Source organism: Cavenderia fasciculata (genome assembly GCF_000203815.1).
Source record: "Cavenderia fasciculata unplaced genomic scaffold Scf_Dfasci-F-a-25c12.r2-5, whole genome shotgun sequence".
In the NCBI taxonomy this organism is placed as follows: domain Eukaryota; phylum Evosea; class Eumycetozoa; order Acytosteliales; family Cavenderiaceae; genus Cavenderia; species Cavenderia fasciculata.
The window spans coordinates 2,544,461-2,563,444 of record NW_004457729.1 but is presented as its reverse complement, the minus strand read 5'-3'; the positions used below and the strand labels follow the sequence as shown (position 1 = coordinate 2,563,444).

Sequence of the window (18,984 nt, the reverse complement as noted above, 5' to 3'; positions counted from 1 at the left end):
GAAAGAGACGACGACTATTAAATTGTTTTTGAAAAGAATTTCAAATAAACGGCTCTTGAAAAGTCTTTTTAACTCGATGTAAGGGTAAGGCCGTCTCACCTCACTTAAACTAATATAAAAAAACTATATAACTATACAAAAAAGAAACTAAAAACTAATTATATGTAGACACTGCAATATATCTATCTTTCTTTCTGCTCTGCTGTGTCAAATGATAAATGATGAATGATGTTAAAGTCAAAGTATTTCAAATAACATGTTTGTAAGATTCACACCTCTACCCCAATAATAATTCAAAATAATTAAAAAAAATCGGCTTCTTATAATGGACGCGGGAGGTTCGTTTTGATCGAATCGTCTCTTCTTTTTTTTTTTTGTTTATTCCATTTCCAACATGTTTCATCCATCATCTTGTGTGTGGGTGGTAGTTTGGTTATTTATAAATTGGAAAGTAATACAACTAATGGAACACCAACAGATACTACTATAATGGATGAAGGTGCACCAAATTTTAGGTAATCTCTAAAACCAATTTGATAGTCTAGTTTGGCTTTCTCGGCAACGATCAAGTTAGCAACACTTCCAACCAGTGCTTGATTTTTAAAGTGAAAGAAAGAAATTACATCAAGTGATGATGAGTGTCAATAATGATGATTATGATAGTATTAATTTAAATCTGTATGTATTACATACTTAGATTACCAGCAACAGTTGAAACAAAAGCCAAAAGTAACCATGTAAAAGGAGGAGCAGAAGCTTCTAGGAATCTTGGACATAGTGCAAGTACGAGTGGAACATTACCCAAGATATTACTACATATCATGACCATGACGGTAAAGATAAATATTTTCAAGGCGTTTGGTGTAAGTGGAACCCATGGTTCAACCAAATCCCATGCATATGATGAAAACTCTCGATCAAAACCATCGACCAAGATAAATAGTCCACCAAAGAATACGAGTAATTCCCAATCAACTGATTTGAGTACCTCTGTAATATCCCTTCTCTCTAAAAGGATTAATATAGATACTCCCATCATGACTGTAAATCCCATATGAAATCCAACAAAAAAACCAACCAAAATTAATATTGATATCCATCCTGCTTTATATCTATCAATCAATATAAATCCATATTTTAATTGATCTTTAATGGTTTCTATTCGATTCTTATTCTTCTTTATATTGTCAATATGAATACCTGTGACACTACCACGACTATTTGAAAGATGATTCATTGAATGATTTAAATTAATTTCCATCTCTTCTTCCTCTTCTTCTTGTTGTTCATCAATTAAAACTTGAATTGAAGGAGAATCAATTGGAATATTGGTAGGAAGTTGGATATTTTCTGTTTCTTCTTCTTGTTCTTTCATTTCAATAAATTTATGATTTAAATCTTGACTATAGTACAATTCAGCGATGGCTGGAGTGGTGGAATTTAATTGATGACGAGACAACTCTTTTCTAAAGTATAGATAGAGTAGTGCAGTATTGATGACGACACCAATTAGACTTGAAACGATGGACACTTTGAAAAATAGGGTAAACTTGACACCAGAGGCAGTTGCAATGATCATATTTTGTGGATTTCCAACTGGCAGACTTGCACTGCCAATGTTGGCACTCGTAGCAATTGCCATGAGGTATGGGAATAATGGTAGATTGGTAGACTTGCAAGCTTGTATAATAATGGGTGTAATAGTGACACATACAGTATCGTTTGTCAAGACGGCACTCATCGATGCACTGATTGCACATACTCGCACCATAAATTCTACACTCGATCGACACTTGTACAACAACATCTTTGAAGCCATGTCCCAAACATTGGCTCTTTCCATATAATTACACAACATCATCATTGACATTAATAATATCAATGTATCCCAATTGACAACACTCCCTATTTCCTCTGCAGGTACTATACCAAAATAAACCATCATTGTCTATCATATATGAATAAAATAAGTGTAATAATACAAAATATAACTTGTGTAAGTTGAGGAGGAGGAGTTTACAACATATTTGTTTTTACTATTAATAGTATTATTTTTGATATTTACAGAACCAACAAGAGCAGTTGCAGCTCTACCAATTGGCATCCATTTAAAATTTCTTGAACATATAATGATGAGTGAGACTGTGAATATCACCACTGCAAAATATGGTTTAGCTTCTCCTACATCTATTACTCCTTTTCCCATGGACTACTTAAATATTCAAAATATTATTATTATTTGTAATTATCTCTTTTTTTTATTATCTCTATACCCTCAAAATAGTGTAGATATAAGTGAAAAGTGTGAGATGTGACACCCCCTAATATCCACCACAAAAAAAATAAATGAAATTTTTTCGTCGTCAAAAAATAGCTGAATCATTCGGTCGGCTTGATGTATGAATCTACTCGAAGCGCGTGTTACTTTCTTATCTTTGTGTTTAATCTTCTTAAAGAGAGAGAGAGAGATATAGTAGATAATCAAAAATGATGCAATCAACATTGAATAGAGTTGGTAGCAGATGTTTAAATAGCTATGTTACCAAGGGTGGTTTGACCAGCAACTTGACAAAGTTGACAACAACTTCAACTTTATCAAAGACCACATCATCATCATCTTCATCTACTTCTACTTCTACTACTTCATCATCATATAATTATAATAGAACAATGATGACAATGTCAACATCAATGTTTAATAATAACTTTAAGATTATCGATAGATCATATGCAACTGCTCCAACTACACACGACATTCAAAAGATTAGAAACGTTGCTATTATTGCTCACGTCGATCACGGAAAGACGAGTATGGTCGATCAGTTGTTGAGACAGAGCGGTACGCTCAAAGACACACAGAACGAGCGTGTCATGGACAGCAACGCATTGGAAAAGGAGAGAGGTATTACGATTATGGCCAAGAACACGTCGCTCAACTTTAAAGACTACAAGTTGAATATTGTCGATACACCAGGTCACGGTGATTTCGGTGGTGAGGTGGAGCGTGTCCTCTCGATGGTCGACGGTGTCGTGTTGCTCGTCGACGCGACAGAAGGTGTCATGGCACAGACCAAGTTTGTGTTGTCCAAGGCGTTGGCAGCTGGCTTGCGTCCCATCGTCGTCATCAACAAGATGGACAGAACCACGATCCGTGTCGACGAGGTCGAGAATGAGATCTTTGACTTGTTTGCCACGCTGGGTGCCACCGACGACCAGATGGGCTACCCCACACTCTACGCATCCGCCCGTATGGGCTGGGCCGTGCGTAGCCGTGGCGACGACCAAAAGGGCATCACCCCGATCCTCGACACCATCATCGAGTATGTGCACGCCCCCAAGGTCGAGGTCGACAAGCCCTTCTCGATGCTCGTCACCAACCTCGAGACCGACCCGTTCCTCGGCCGTATCGTCACGGGCAAGGTTTACAGCGGCAGCGTCAAGATTGGCCAGCCCCTCCGCGTCGTCTCGGTCGACGGCAAGTCCATCGAAGAGGGCAAGGTCACCAAGATCTTTGCGCGTCGCGGTGTCGAGCGTCTCACACTCGAAGAGGGTAACGCCGGAGACATCATCGGTATTGCCGGCTTCCCCAACGCCACCGTCACCAACACGGTCGCCGACCCCACCATCACCGAACCGCTCCCCGCCCAAGCCATCGATCCCCCCGTTCTTGCCATGTACTTTGAAGTCAACAACTCGCCATTTGCCGGCAAGGAAGGCAACCAATTGACATCGCTCAAGATCAAGCAACGTCTCATCAAAGAGTTGGAATCCAACGTCTCTATGCAAGTCCAATTCCAAGGTGAAGGTGCCTTTGAAGTCAAGGGTAGAGGTGAATTGCAACTTGGTATCCTCCTCGAAAACATGCGTCGTGAAGGTTTTGAAGTCGCCGTCTCTCAACCACGTGTCGTCTTTAAAAAGGAACAAGATGGCTCGATCCTCGAACCACAAGAAGAAGTCATCATCGATGTCGACGCTGAATTCTCGGGTCTCATCATTGAAAAAATGTCCAAACGTAAAGGTGATCTCTTGGAAATGAAACAATCCATGGGTAAATCTAGATTAGTCTTTTTAGTTCCATCTCGTGGTCTTATTGGTCTTCGTGTAAGTCGTAAACAAATAATAGAAATTTAATATATATATTCTAATTTTTCTATTTTCTATTTTCTATTTCTAGTCGGAACTTGTAAATGATACAAAGGGAACTGGTGTATTTAATCATTTGTTCCATAGTTATATTCCACACAAGGGTCCAATGGGTAATAATGATAAGGGAGCCATTATTTCAATTAGTGAGGGTATTACTACGATGCATGCTCTCAGCAGTATCGAAGACAGAGGTATCTTGTTTGTAGGAGCACAAGTACAAGTCTACGAAGGTATGATTATTGGTGAACACAGCAAGGCCGGTGACCTCGACGTTAATCCAGTCAAGACCAAGCATCTCACCAATATGCGTACCACCGTCAAGGAAGAAGGTATTCGTCTCGCACCACCACGTCCACTAAAGTTGGAAGAAGCCATCGCTGCCGTTCGTGACGATGAACTCATCGAAATCACCCCAAAGAGCATTCGTCTTAGAAAGAGAGAATTGGAAACTGGTAAACGTCTCAAGGCTACCAAAGATAAAAAGGCTCATGGTCAACGTGCCTAAACAAATTTTTCGAACAACGAGTAGTAGTATTGGAAAAATATAAATAATAATAATAATCATAATCGTATAAATATAATATATCCTTTTTTTTTAAAAAAATAACAACAAACCAACAATTAATTTTAAATATATGGGCACCCTTATAACTTCATCCTATGTAAACGTGCCTCCATATATGCTTCTTGAAGTGTTTCATTTATTTCCTTTAATTTCTTTACTTCTTTTTCTAATTCTTTATTCTTTTCTAAAACCATTTGTAGGTAATTGGTATCTTTTTAAAAATAGAAAAGAATTTTGTTAATTAACGATGAGAGAGAATATAAATGTAAATTCTAATGTACATACCTCCAATATCAACATAGATTTTGTCACCATTGGTAAGAGTGATTGGAGACAATGGATCAACTGAAACCCTAATATCATTATTATTGTTGGATTGTGGTGTAAGAAATAATCTTATATTAAATCCAACTGGAATATTGAGTATTTCATCTTTGGCAATGATCCGACGAAGGTGGTCATAAATAGACACATCTGTGAATTCAATCTCTGTAGAGTCAGAGTCATAGTACACTGCAAGAGTGATATTACGGCGGGGTGTATTGATGACAGGTAAATCTACCATATAAATAATAAATAGTTGTAGTAATGGTTGAATAATAATTATCGAATGGTATTAAAAGGATTTGCAATGAACGATATTAATTAAATTGTTGAACAATGTACGGCGCCGATTGAATTTATGCTGCATTTATGCTGGTATCGAGGGGATTACTCGAAAAAAAAAATTGTCCAATAGCTAGAGTTTGCTTTTCTTGTTTCGCTTGAGGAATGAAGGAAAGGAACGACAAAGTACTGTACAACAAAAAAAAGGTATCTTGCATTTATTCTTCTTACATTCCATTTCATTTTCTATTTTTTTTTTAAACTTATTCAAAAGTTGAAGACCATAAACTTGGAAACCAATAAATAACTTCACCTTTATGTTGAATGGATTGATTATCTATCCAAGCCATTCCTTCATTTAACAATACCTCCAATACACTTGAAATTCTTTGTTCTGACCAACCCAAACTACTTGCCAATATCGACGGTGAAGTGTATCCATCATTGTGTTGAGCATTAATCAAAACATCTGTATGATCCTTGTTCAATTCACAAGGCACCGATTGAACAATCTTTTTACTCTCGATCTTTAAAATGTTGAATCCATTGCCTAGTACCTTTAACTTTGCAATCGATACTTCAATATCATCTTTGCTTATTTCATTTGCAGCTTTACCTCTCATCTTTCTAATGTGATCTGTCAGCGTATTGATTTCAATCAGTCCTCCATTAGTAGATCTATATCTCAGACAAACATCAATAATCTGTACTGCCAATTGATAATAGAAATCTCCAACTCCCAACATTTGACTCCAAAATCCTTTATTTGCTACAAAAAAAGAAACAAAGAAAGAAAGAAATAGAACAAGTTAGCAATGAGATGGTTGTAATATATATATAATTTAGTTTTCATTCTTACAAGCAAGAGGATCAACACCAATGACACTACACATGTCTTGGAAATGTTTTCTAAACTCTGGGTTCTTTATGATATCTTTTTTGTGTTTGATTGCAAACTCTTCAAGATTACTCTTGAATGTTTGTAGTTGTTCATTGGTCTTTTTGATCTGTTCACTTGTTATCTGTTCACTAACAGTATTCAATTGTTTTTGATGTTGATTTGCTTTATGTATAGCTTGTATTCCTACTCCTCTTCTCATTGCGGGCAAGCAGAGATATATAAAGATATTATAATTTAACAAAAATAACCTTGTGAAAAAGTTAGATAGATAGATACTCACTCTCTCTCTCGACCCACAAATTAAATTTCATTTTTATTTTTTTATTAATTACTACTTTTGCTCAGCCCATCATCAGCCAAACCAACATTTAAGATGAAGGGTGTTAAATGTTGTTGTCAACAAAAGGGAGGATCAGATGGTCATGTTCACCGAAATATTTATTTATTTAACACTTTGAAAGCGAAATGAGTGCAAGAGCTTGCACTAATTAATGACGCGGTGCGCCTGCTACTTGCTCCCCATTTCAAGACAGCAAACCCAAAAATAAAAAAAACAATTACCAAATAAGGGTTTCGGTTGGAGATTTCAAGTTTCAATGTCTTCAGAGTACAAAGGTCAATAATAACAAACATTGTAGTTATTAAAGAGATAATATATTACCTATATTTGAATATGTATATATATATATAAAGGATAGAATAGTACTTTAGTTTGCTACAAAATAGGAGAATAGACAAAGGACAGTTGGGATGTTTACACATGTTATAAGTTATCTAGCGAGTCGTGAGACCTAGATCGAGCTTATCCCATGGTAGTAACTTGCATTTGTTTGTTGTTGGTTCTACACATTAAATACCCATTCTCCCTTTTTGGAACAGATAATATGTGCAAGTTGAGAGATATTTATAGTCTCGCGGGTCATTAAAAGTATCGATTATATCTTTTCTTCTTGAAAAGATGATAACGATCACCCGGGCAGAGGCTTAATGGTCTTGAAATGGTTCCTACCTATTAGGAGCTGCGCTATTATCCCGCATCTAACGGTATATATATTATATATATAAAGATAGGTTTATATGTAGAAGCTATTGTTCTTTTATTTACAATTTTAGGTAACACTTTTGCTATTGTTGTTGTTGTTGTTGTTGTTGTTGTTGTTGTTGTTGTTGTTGTTGTTGTTGTTTTTGTTGTTGTTGGAGGTGGTATCGCTTGACTAATGCCTTTAGCCGGTCAAAATCACCATTTTGTGTTAGACTCAGGTGTGAATCTACATAACAATGAGTGTGCATATGAACACCACAGGAATTACACATAGTTTTTACTCTTGTTTTTGTTTTATAGGTGAGAGCACGACCGCGTTTCTTTGGTCCATTATTCACTGGTTGATTTGCTTCACACCAAAAGCATTTAGAACGGGAATCACTTGTACAAAGTATATGATCCACTCTGTGATTGTCTGATGGATCTTGTGGGAGTAACTCCATGATTGGAGGTAGTCTTTCTTGTTCGCCCTCGTCGCCGCCGATTCTTCCTTCAACCACGATAGATGATAGTTCTTGTTGTTGATCGGGGATGGGTTTCCTCTTCCTGCTAGTTGCGGGTAGAGGTAGATTGAGTTTGGTTTGGACAACATGTGATACAAATTCTGAAAACTGGAGTCGTATTTCGGTTGTAAGGGCCTTGTAAATACAGTAGGCATTGATCATGGCCCTATCTAACTGAGAAAAGAAGTTGACATGCGTGTATTTGAACTTTCGGTGAGGATATGATCTACAAGAGGAGGCAAATTGACCTGATAGGTCAACTCCATGTGTGGTGTTGTTGTACTCGCTTTGGACTGATAGCTTTTTGCCTCCTTCACTAACCGTTGGTTCGACAGCATTGGTCAAAAAGTACGTGATTTTGCTATCATTGATTGCAACGGCACATATGTCTTGTGGAAGTCCAGATTCTTGTTTTGGGAAAGCAAATGCTGCTAGTTTTTTGGTGTTGGATTCTACATGGGGCTTAAGACCATTTTGGAATAGATATGAAGGTCTATTTGCTCTGACCGTCATAACAAAGTGTACTTTGTCATGTGTCAAACTACTGCTACTGCTACCAACACCACCACTATCCAAATCTTCTTCATCTACTTCGTCTCCATAGTTGGATCTAAAGTCGGATAGTCTAGTGGCAACTTCTAATGATGTATAGAAGTTATCCATTGCAAATAGATAGTTTTCAAGTGGTCTGGATTCATTGGCAACGTTTTCCTTTACCCATTGTGCAAATTCAAGAGGAATTCGTAATGGACTGTTTCCCTTAAAAGATAGATCAGGTTGATCTTGAAATAATAAATAAATAAAAGTTAATAAATATAGCCGCCATATGATATATGCTAAATGATGTATGAACATACCAAGCTTTGCAGTCTTTGTGGTCTCTTCACTTGACCCTTTATAAAGCCATTGAGTCAAGATAAATCCATTGTTATCAGATAGGACAAAGTATTTGAGTCCAAACTTATGGGGTTTGTCCGGTTCATATTGTCTGAATCTGACCAATCCTTTAAAGGGAGCCATGAACTCGTCCACAGAGAGACGCAGAGAGGGAGAGCAGTATCTATTCGAATTGTCCTCTATCATTGATACTAGAGTTTCCTCATCAAAATGAAGGTACTTGAGAATGTCTTGAAATCTATTTCTTGTCATCTTGTCTGAGATGGGAGTTGGCATATTCATGTTAGTTGTGGACCAATGTTGGAATACTCTAGGAAGTTTGATTATTCCCATAAAAAACCCCATATATATAAAAGATTCTATCTCTTGAAATGTGAATGGTTTGGCAATAGCATGTGCTCCAATACGACGAATGTATTCTGCTCTTGCTTCATTGGTGTGAGCAACTTCAAATGGACACACAAAGAAACCTTTTTTCCAATCTTCAAATGTTGGCATCGAATCTGATATCCTTTTATATTCATTTTTTCTTTCTCTACTGGTCATTTGATTGAAAGTTTTTGTAGCTTCCTCTTCTCCTTCTTCAGCTTCTACTTCTACTTCTTCTTCTTCTTCTTCTTCTTCTTCTTCTTCTTCTGGGGTGGAGGAAGAGGTTGAAGGAGTAGATGAAGGATTTGTTGTTGAGATATTTGTCGCATGAGCAATTGGGGTGCCTTGAAACCAACTGATATCAATAGGCCCTTCTGCACTAATTGGTTCCACAACTTGTTGATTTTTTTTAATCTTCTTCTGTTTACGTTTGTTTTGAGTTGAAGTACCCCCTCCTCCTCCTCCTGTTCCTTTACGTAAATTTGTATAATAACTTGATAAGAATGCGTAATCTGTTTTATACTCAACCCTATATATCATATATAGTGTTGATTCTTCTTGAATATAACGGATTAAGCTGGGGCTGAGGATGAGACTGATAACATCTTGGGGTGTGGCGTTTTGTGGAACATTTTTTGAAAAGGCCTTGTTGTTTTCGTCCATTTTGTACGAGATACGACTTCTTAGTTTATCAAAATTATCATTATCTAACATTTCCCATTGTTGACCCAGATCGTTGACTATAAAAAGAAACAGTTGTTATTATAAATATTTTATATTTGATGCTTTTAATGTTACACACCTTTAAAGCATTTGCACTTGCAAGTCTTGTTACATCCCTTGTTCCCATAATGACAACGACAATAGTCGGTGGCACATTGCTTGCCTGTACAGGCACAGTCGACATATCCTTTTGCATTTGGATCAATGATTTGTGTGTAGGCATATGACTTGGAAGCATTGGGATCCAAATCTGATAAATCGAAAGGATTGACAGGTCCTCCGTTCACCTTTCGATTTATCATCCTCATTTGGAGGAATCTATTGAATCTTTCGTGCATGGATATATGTTGTGGAGTTGCAAGGGTAGAGATTGATTCAGGGCTCTCGAACATTTTGAACAAATCTTTATTCAAATCCCTTTTGAACTCTCTTTTGAACCATTCTTCTTCTTGCTTGTAAGCTTGTTGATTCACAACCAGTTTTGTTCTCCTTTTTTTAGATGGGTTAGTGCCTCCAACGACAGTAGATGAAGATGAACTATTGTTTTGAGAGGCTGTGTTGTTGTTGTTATTGTTGTTATTGTTGTTATTGTTGCTGTCTACCTCGCCCTCCTCCTCTTCCTCTTCCTCGTCTACTTCTTCTTCCACCTCCACCTCCTCGTCATCCACTAGTTGATCATCACCAATATCCTCCTCTATCTCGTCTTCAAAGGGTCCTCCATTGAACAAGGAACCCAACAGACCAGTCTTGACAACCTTTTTGATTCTTGAAAACATTTATATTACAACTATTCGTCGTTTGTTTGATAGACATTGTAATGTAATACACATCTATCTGTTCTGTATCTGTATTTATATATATATTTATATGTATATGTATGCATAAAAATTTTTTTATTATTAAATGTTATAATATTAAGACTCTTCTCATACCTATATCACAAGAGAGGTTGTTTCCTGATTTGGAAAAGTAAAAAATTTCAAAAAATAAAAACCGAAATCATGATGATCTCAGTAAACAAGGTGTTAATGATTAAATTTAACATCAATCAAATCAGAAGGCACTTTCCACCTTCTTATTGAAGCTTTGGTCGGACCACTCTCTTTTAAAAAAAGAAGTTACCCAAACCAACCAACCAACAATATTTTTATTTATTTATTTTTTTATTATTTTATCCATTGCTGAAAAATCGCCAAGAAGAAAAAAAAGACCTCTTTGTGTGGGTTGTTAATCGATTCATTAAAATTCTAAACTAGCTAGCTAGTCTTATATACATATATACAAACATATAACTATATATATATATATTTATTTATTTATATATTTAACTAAACTCTACAAAAAGTTAGGCAGAAGTAGTTAACTAAGAGTAGTGTTAGACCTAGAGATATTAGGAGTACATTCAATCTAATAGATATATATATATATATAATAATAATAATATTATATATATATATATATATAATAATAATAATATTATAATATTATTCACTCCCATTGCATCGGATTACTAATTTCATATTCTTTACCACTTCCATTACTACTACTATTATTATCATCATATCTTCTAATCTATCATCACATCTATCATATATACATCTTCAAAAAAAAATGAAGGATGGAAATACTACTACTCAAGATGGTGAAACTACAAGTGCAAACAAACGAAAAGATGATCAAAGAGATGATCCAATATCTGATAATACAACTCCTTCATCATCATCATCAACTACAACATCTTCATCATCATCTTCTTCTTCTTTTACACCAACCACCACCACCACCAATTTATTAGATGATAGAGAACCCAAACGACAAAAGGGTGATGATATTGATATGGAAGATGGTGAACTAAACGAAATACCTGGTAAACAACAACCAGTAGCAGTAGCAGCAGCAACAGCAGTAGTAATACAACAACCAAATGTTATAAAAGAGGTAGAGCTCCAATCCTCTTCCTCATCGACTTCTACTTCCTCTTCTTCTTCAAGAAGAAGTGATGATCGTGAGAAAAATAGAGATAGTAGAGAAAGATCAACCCGTGATAGAGACAGAGATAGAGACCGAGATCATTACAGTGATAGTAGTAGTAGTAGTAAACATCGAGATCGAGATAGAGACAGAGATCGTAGTGGACGTGAACATGAAAGAGAAAGGGATAGAGATAGAGACAGACATGATAGGGATAGAGACAGAGATAGAAAGGAAAGAGAATACCGTGACCGAGATAGAGATAGAAATGATAGAGATAGAAACGATAGAGATAGACATGATAGAGATAGAGATAGAGACCGTGATAGAGACAGCAGCAGACGTGATAAAAGTCATAGAGACAGCAGCAGCAGAGGTGAAAAAGAAAGAACCTCTAGCAGAACAGATGGAGTTGAAAATGGTCATAGATCAGATGGAGATGCCAAAATCCTATCTAGTCCTCTAAACTCTTCTGAAGCATCCCTTTCTTCTTCTACTTCATCTTTATCATCTAGTGTAGTACCATCATCTAGTACTACAACTTCTACGACTGTTACAACCTCTACTACATCTACAAGCTCTACTACCACCACCTCTACTACCGCTCAGCCTCCTGCACCTGCTACCATATTTGAAGAGGATAGAAAGGAAAAAGAAGAGAACTTACTTGAGGAGAGCCGACTCCGAAGACAAAGAATCATGGATAAATATGCCTATGATCAACAACCAAGTTCTCCAGCTGTCGCGACTGATGTCTCTCCCTCCTCCTCCAATCAATTACAACAACCAATGTCTCCTCCACAAAAATTACAACAACAACAACAAAGAAGATCACCAAATGAACAACAAAATGAAAATGAAGAGGAGGAATCTTTTTCATTGTTCAAAGAGAATGCTACGACTGCAGCAGCTGAAGAATCTCCTCAAGAAGATTTGTCTTGTTCTTCTGAAGAAGATCTCAAGAAACGTGGAGTCATTGATGAAAGTGACATTACTAAAAAGACAACTACCAAAGTCACAACTACCACCTCTTCTTCCACTACTACTACTACTTCTACAATCTCTACTTCTACAACTGCTGCAACCAACCAACAACAACAATCAAAACCCAAAGACTTTGATATGTTTAGTGATTCTCCAGTCGACGAAGGAGAAGGACAAAACATTACCGAATCATCAGTTTCCAATAATCAAATCAATCTCATTGACAATTGGGACGATACTGATGGCTACTACAAGGTTCGTAGTGGTGAGATGATGGACAAGTACCAAATTATTTCATCGATTGGATCTGGAGTATTTAGTAATGTCGTGTCTGCTCGAGACACTGCCACCAACGAGGAAGTGGTCATCAAAATCATTAGAAACAGACCTTCCATGCATAGATCAGGTATTCGAGAGATTGAAATACTAAAAAAGATTAGTTTACCTGCCAACAATAATAACAATGGTCAGCTAAAAAATCATTGTGTTCAATACAAACATTCATTCAACTATCGTAATCATCTTTGTATTGTTTTTGAAGCTCTAAGGTAAATATATAGAAAAAAAAAAAATATAATTGAATAATACTAATTTCCTATTTTTTTTTTATTTATTATTTTTAGTATGAGTTTAAATCAATTAATTAAACAATATGGTAAAAATGTTGGATTATCAATCTCTGCAGTTAGAGTCTATGCTAAACAAATGTTTTTAGCATTGAGACATATTAAAAATTGCAAGATACTCCACTCTGACATTAAACCAGATAATATTGTTGTCAATCAAAACAAGAATATCATAAAGTTGTGCGATTTTGGATCAGCTGGTGAATTACATGAATCGGAAATCACTCCCTACTTGGTTAGTAGATTTTATAGAGCTCCTGAAATCAGTAAATATCATAGAACAAAGCTATATTTCTTTTTTTTTTTGATTCTAACTTTTTATTTTTTTCTTTTTATTTTTTAATTTTTTTAGTTTTAGGAATGAAATATGATTTTGCAATTGATGTTTGGAGTGTTGGATGTTGTTTGGGAGAATTGTATACTGGAAAATATCTTTTCCCTGGAAAAACCAATAATGATATGATTAGATTATTCCTCGAATACAAAGGACCATTCCCAAAAAAGATGTTGACCCAGAGAAAGGCTCAATTTGTCTCGAATCACTTTAATGACAATCTAATCTTTATGAAAGAAGACAAGAACATCATCGACAATAAGGTAAGTATAAGTGAAACAAAAGCGGTATAGTACAATTGACAATTTATTTAAAAAAAAAAAGAAAATACAACACAGATTTAAAACTAACTCTTTTTCTCCCCCTTAGGCCATGAAAACACCTTATGAAATACAAAAACCAGTCAAGGATTACCTTGATTATTTGGCGCCATCGAGTCGTCAAAATTTACCTGAAGCTGAAATGAAGAAATTACTTCAACTCAAGGACCTCTTGGAAAGATGCACAGTTTTGGATCCAGAGAAACGTATAACTCCTTCTGAAGCTTTAAATCATCCTTTTATTTGTCAAAATTAAATTAACTATAGTAGCCAACAACAAAACTAATATTAGTTATATATATTTATAATTATATATATATATATATATACCAATCGATACATATTGATATTTGTACAACAACAACAACAACACTATTATAATAATAAAACTTGGATTATATAAAAGTAAGAGAGAGAAAAAACATAAACATAAACATATTATAGATGTAATGTTTGTTTATTTAATTTATTGAATCATGATTAAAGTTGATCTAAATTTAATCTATTCATAAATTAATAATATCATTGATATAATAATTATAATTATTATTATTATACTTGTTATCTTTTGTAAAAAAATGGGATTGGGAGAGGAGAGTGGAGGGGAGGGGAGGGGAGGGGAGGGGATGGAGTATTATTATTTGTTGTTTGTTATTATTGTTTAAACATTATTGATACTTGAATCATCTTCATCATCTTCAACGGTCAATAATGGAGTTCTTCCATTATCGACTTGGTGTTGAATATTCTTTCGTTTCATCGCATCCCAAGTATTAGAAAGTTGGAAATTTGTTTTATCCTCTCTAACCTTGCAATAGAGAATGAAAAGAACCAATAATGTAACTAGAATTACAACAACGACTACCGCCAATATAATAAAAGATGGACTTTTTAGTCCTGGAATATGATGATCATCAGTTTGATCGCTACTACTACTACTATTATTATTGTTTTGACTTGAACTATCTATCCTTTCCAAGAGTGAATTTTTAAAATCGCCTATATTGTCGGGATTTGTCGATTTCACTGAGACGCATTAATAAATGAAAATCCCGACAAACGAATCGGGTCAAACGATGAGAGACGGTGAGTATTTTGTTTCCCTTTTAGCTAGCGACTATCAGTCTTTTCTCTTTTATAGAATGATTATCATCCATACCATTTGAAAATAATGTACAAAGTATTATCATCATTAACATTATCATTCTGCATCCCGACGATGATGATGATGATGAAAAGGAGATATCACGAATCATCCACAAATTCATTTCTTTTCAACTCTTGATGTTCTAACTTCTTCTTGTCGTTTTAACACGTGTTTCTTTTTTCCTATGTATGTAAGTTTTTGTCTAGTTTTTTAATTTAAACAATCTTTCCTATATATTCTAGAGTTGCATTAAATGAATAATTGTTGTTGTTGTTGTTGTAGTAGTATTAAATGATACATGTAAAGTAGTAGTAGTAAATAAAAGAAGAAGAAAAGAATAATAGTAGGGAATGGATGACAATAAATGGTTTTAATGAGCTTTGTTTGGACAAACAACTGCCCAATTTATTTAAAAAATCTGTTTTTTATAAGGGTTCTTTTGCACCTTGTTTGTCTGAATTTTCTTTGTTATCTTCAACAGTTTCATATGTGTCTGTCTGTCTGTTTCACTCTGTTTGTTAATAATAATAATAATCATTAATTTATTTTATAGATTTAAACACTCTCACTCTCTCACTTATCATTCACTCACCATCCATCCATCCATCAACGAGTTTAGATTTAAAATATTAAAAAGACAAGATTCACACCCATACATTCATACATTCATTCAATCCCCCCTGTCACTCTCTCTTTCAACCAACCACTATATATTATAGATACAGCTTTGGAGTGGAGATAGATAGGATAAACTGTATAAAAACAAACAACACAGATAGATAGATTGATTGAATAATAGTCATCAAATATATATATATAATCAAAAAATATGAGTTCTTATAATACATTGGGTATGTCTGGAGGCATAGAAAAGAGTCCTCTTTTAATAGGCAATTATAGACTTGATAAAACATTGGGTATAGGTTCTTTTGGTAAAGTTAAATGTAAGTATCATTCATCATCAACTTGTAGATAGATAGATAGATAGACATATATAAATTTATTTACTTACTTTGTATGTAGTGGCAGAACATATTAAAACAGGAGCAAAAGTAGCTATAAAGATATTAAATAGAAACAAGATCAAGAATCTTCGAATGGATGAAAAGATTAGAAGAGAGATTCAAAATATGAAGTTATTTAGACATCCTCATATCATCAAATTGTACGAAGTCATTGAAACACCTACCGATATCTTTATGATCATTGAATATGTGACTGGTGGAGAATTGTTTGAATACATTGTAAAGAATGGAAAACTTTCAGAGGATGAAAGTCGTAGACTCTTTCAACAAATGATCTCTGGTGTTGAATATTGTCATCATCATATGGTTGTACATAGAGATTTGAAACCTGAAAATTTATTATTAGATCCAATTCATTCATGGTAAAAAGAAAAAAAAGAAAAAAAAAGAAAGAGGAAGAAGAATGAAAGGAAGAAATAATGAAAGAAAGAAAGGAAGAAGAAGTATGAAGAAGAAATACTCAAACAATTATTTAATATTTATATTTAGTGTAAAGATTGCAGATTTTGGTTTATCAAATATGATGCAAGATGGTGATTTTTTAAAGACAAGTTGTGGATCTCCCAATTATGCAGCACCAGAAGTTATTAGTGGCAAATTGTATGCTGGACCTGAAGTCGATGTTTGGTCTTGTGGTGTCATTCTTTATGCTTTTCTTTGTGCAAGATTACCTTTTGATGATGAACATATTCCAACTTTATTTAAAAAATTAGAGGTACAAAAGAAGATAAATAGAAACTATAAAGATGATAAGAATATGTATTAACTATTTATTATTTTGTTTTGCAGAGGGAGTATTTGTTATACCAGATTTTATATCTCCAAGTTGCGCAGATTTAATTAAACAAATGTTAATTGTAGATCCAGTAAAGAGAATAACGATCAGTGAAATTCGAAAGCATCCATGGTTCCAAGTCAAACTTCCCCATTATCTATCTTCACCACAAATCTTTTTGGCAAAGACTTCACATAATTTGGACGATGCCGTTCTCAATGAACTGGTACAACGCTACGAATCACCAACACTCAAGCGCGAAAAAATAATAGAAGATCTACAGAGAATCGATGAAGGTGACGTAAACGACTTGATCGTTGCCTATCATCTATTGTGCGACAGTAAGAGAAACCCATACAATGAAAGTTTTACAAATAATAGAATGGCCGAGCCGTTACCCAGTGGATCTGACCCATCATCATCTTCCTCATCTTCGACAGCTGGCTCTCTTGTCCAACCAAGCAACAGCAGCAACAACAACACACAATCACAATCACTACGCAAGTGGTATTTGGGTGCCATTTCACAACTCCCTCCTCAAGAGATTATGAGCGAGGTTTATCGATCACTTAAAAAGGTTGGCTTTGAATGGAAGGTCACTGGGCCTTACCAACTCAGATGTAGAATCACCAAAAATGACAGACATATCAAATTGTTTTTACAATTGTTTAGAGTGGCCGACAATAGATACCTTTTGGACATTAAAAAGATTGAAGGAGAAATATTTATTTTCTTTGATATTTGTTCTGATTTATTAACTGAACTTAGTCTCTAGAAAATAGATAAATAGATAAATAGATTAGATAGATAGATAAGAACAATTGATTTTTCCTCAACATTAATAATAATAATAAAAAAAAAAATAATAATGTACATTTTTTAAGAAACAAAACAAAATGAACTTTTACAGTTTATTTTTAGATAATAGTTATAAGTATAGGATAAGATAAGAGGGAGGGGAGGGAAGGGAGGGAGAGTATTTAATAATTAATTAATTATTATTATTTTTTTGTTTAATAATTTGAAGGTAAACTATCAATCCAAGAATTTAAATCAAATTCTAAAGAACCACCATATTCTTTTAAAAGTTGACTAGGATCAATAAATTCTTCCAATCGATCTGATTTTGGGAAATATTGAACTCTTGCCAATATCTTGTTTTTGATGAATTTCTTGGCCAATGATAATAATGGTTTAATGTAGAATGGAGAGTTGAGTAGATAGATACCTTGGATACGACCAGGAAAGATATTTTCCATTGATTTACCATCCAATTGAGCTTTTAATCTATTGTCAAAGTGTTTAAAGATTGACATGTGTTTAAGATCTTCAACAATGACAATACCCAATCTATGTTGTTGAGATGATGTGTAACATGTAGTGTCTAGATTCCAAAGCATAAAAGTAATCATGTCTTTGAGAGAGTAATCTTTAGGAACGATCTTGGCAGGGTAGAGATAGGCAATTGAACGACCCATCTTATCTTTCATTCCATAAATACTAAAACTATAATTCTTTTTGGCAACTTCCAAGTTTAAATCACTCTTTCTAACTGGGAATGGTATAGATAATTTCTTTCTCAATTCTAAATTATTTGTTAATACCAATGCTGCCTTTTCAACATCCAATTTCTTTGCAAATAAATAAATCATTAATTGTTCATCTTTTATTTCTAAATAAAAAAAAGAAAAAGAAAAAAGAAAAAAGAAAAAGGTTAATATGAAATCTGTTTTAAGAGTCTAGTCTTTGTAAAAAGATATATTTATCTTTACCTTTAGCAATTGGATGGTTTCTAAATTGTTGTAATGCTTGAGTTTCAAGAGCAGTCAAGTTATCCAAGATATGATATTGTGTATCTATATTCATTTTTTGTTATATATATATTATATTATTTGTATGTATGGGTTGGGTGTGTAGTTGTGATTATTTGTTATTTGTTAAATAATGTTGTTATTATTATTTATTTGAATGATTTAAAACCAAAAGAGATAAAGCTGTATTTATATTTATCTATTCAGTCGTCGGGATGGTATGAAAGTGGTCGTCGATC

General features: G+C 34.4%; 9 protein-coding genes across 9 annotated transcripts; 3 read left to right on the top strand and 6 right to left on the bottom strand.

The window, feature by feature from the left end:
• Positions 1-437: 437 nt before the first annotated feature.
• Positions 438-2,206, bottom strand: arsB (arsenite transport subunit B; the record flags this gene model as incomplete). Its single annotated transcript, XM_004359268.1, has 3 exons — positions 438-484; positions 694-1,923; positions 2,038-2,206. The coding sequence occupies 3 exons, from the start codon at positions 2,204-2,206 to the stop codon at positions 438-440; spliced, it is 1,446 nt and encodes a 481-aa protein (XP_004359325.1).
• Positions 2,207-2,487: 281 nt separating this feature from the next.
• On the top strand, positions 2,488-4,651 carry DFA_01360 (elongation factor TU family protein; the record flags this gene model as incomplete). Its single annotated transcript, XM_004359267.1, has 3 exons — positions 2,488-3,420; positions 3,745-4,101; positions 4,175-4,651. The coding sequence occupies 3 exons, from the start codon at positions 2,488-2,490 to the stop codon at positions 4,649-4,651; spliced, it is 1,767 nt and encodes a 588-aa protein (XP_004359324.1).
• Positions 4,652-4,791: 140 nt separating this feature from the next.
• On the bottom strand, positions 4,792-5,276 carry DFA_01359 (uncharacterized protein; the record flags this gene model as incomplete). Its single annotated transcript, XM_004359266.1, has 2 exons — positions 4,792-4,922; positions 4,997-5,276. 2 exons carry the CDS (start codon positions 5,274-5,276, stop codon positions 4,792-4,794), a joined length of 411 nt encoding a protein of 136 aa, XP_004359323.1.
• A 304-nt stretch (positions 5,277-5,580) lies between these two features.
• vps22 (EAP30 family protein) lies at positions 5,581-6,851 on the bottom strand (the record flags this gene model as incomplete). The annotated part of the gene is made up of 3 exons (XM_004359265.1): positions 5,581-6,086; positions 6,177-6,466; positions 6,670-6,851. The coding sequence occupies 3 exons, from the start codon at positions 6,849-6,851 to the stop codon at positions 5,581-5,583; spliced, it is 978 nt and encodes a 325-aa protein (XP_004359322.1).
• A 492-nt stretch (positions 6,852-7,343) lies between these two features.
• On the bottom strand, positions 7,344-10,528 carry DFA_01357 (uncharacterized protein; the record flags this gene model as incomplete). Its single annotated transcript, XM_004359264.1, has 4 exons — positions 7,344-7,933; positions 7,994-8,545; positions 8,621-9,769; positions 9,832-10,528. 4 exons carry the CDS (start codon positions 10,526-10,528, stop codon positions 7,344-7,346), a joined length of 2,988 nt encoding a protein of 995 aa, XP_004359321.1.
• Positions 10,529-11,363: 835 nt separating this feature from the next.
• On the top strand, positions 11,364-14,243 carry prpf4B (putative protein serine/threonine kinase; the record flags this gene model as incomplete). Its single annotated transcript, XM_004359263.1, has 4 exons — positions 11,364-13,255; positions 13,331-13,599; positions 13,686-13,930; positions 14,037-14,243. 4 exons carry the CDS (start codon positions 11,364-11,366, stop codon positions 14,241-14,243), a joined length of 2,613 nt encoding a protein of 870 aa, XP_004359320.1.
• A 210-nt stretch (positions 14,244-14,453) lies between these two features.
• Positions 14,454-15,255, bottom strand: DFA_01355 (uncharacterized protein; the record flags this gene model as incomplete). Its single annotated transcript, XM_004359262.1, has 3 exons — positions 14,454-14,489; positions 14,655-14,953; positions 15,147-15,255. 3 exons carry the CDS (start codon positions 15,253-15,255, stop codon positions 14,454-14,456), a joined length of 444 nt encoding a protein of 147 aa, XP_004359319.1.
• A 708-nt stretch (positions 15,256-15,963) lies between these two features.
• On the top strand, positions 15,964-17,709 carry snfA (putative protein serine/threonine kinase; the record flags this gene model as incomplete). Its single annotated transcript, XM_004359261.1, has 4 exons — positions 15,964-16,078; positions 16,158-16,521; positions 16,649-16,918; positions 16,986-17,709. The coding sequence occupies 4 exons, from the start codon at positions 15,964-15,966 to the stop codon at positions 17,707-17,709; spliced, it is 1,473 nt and encodes a 490-aa protein (XP_004359318.1).
• A 238-nt stretch (positions 17,710-17,947) lies between these two features.
• DFA_01353 (CRAL/TRIO domain-containing protein) lies at positions 17,948-18,800 on the bottom strand (the record flags this gene model as incomplete). The annotated part of the gene is made up of 2 exons (XM_004359260.1): positions 17,948-18,606; positions 18,707-18,800. The coding sequence occupies 2 exons, from the start codon at positions 18,798-18,800 to the stop codon at positions 17,948-17,950; spliced, it is 753 nt and encodes a 250-aa protein (XP_004359317.1).
• Between the last annotated feature and the right edge of the window lie 184 nt (positions 18,801-18,984).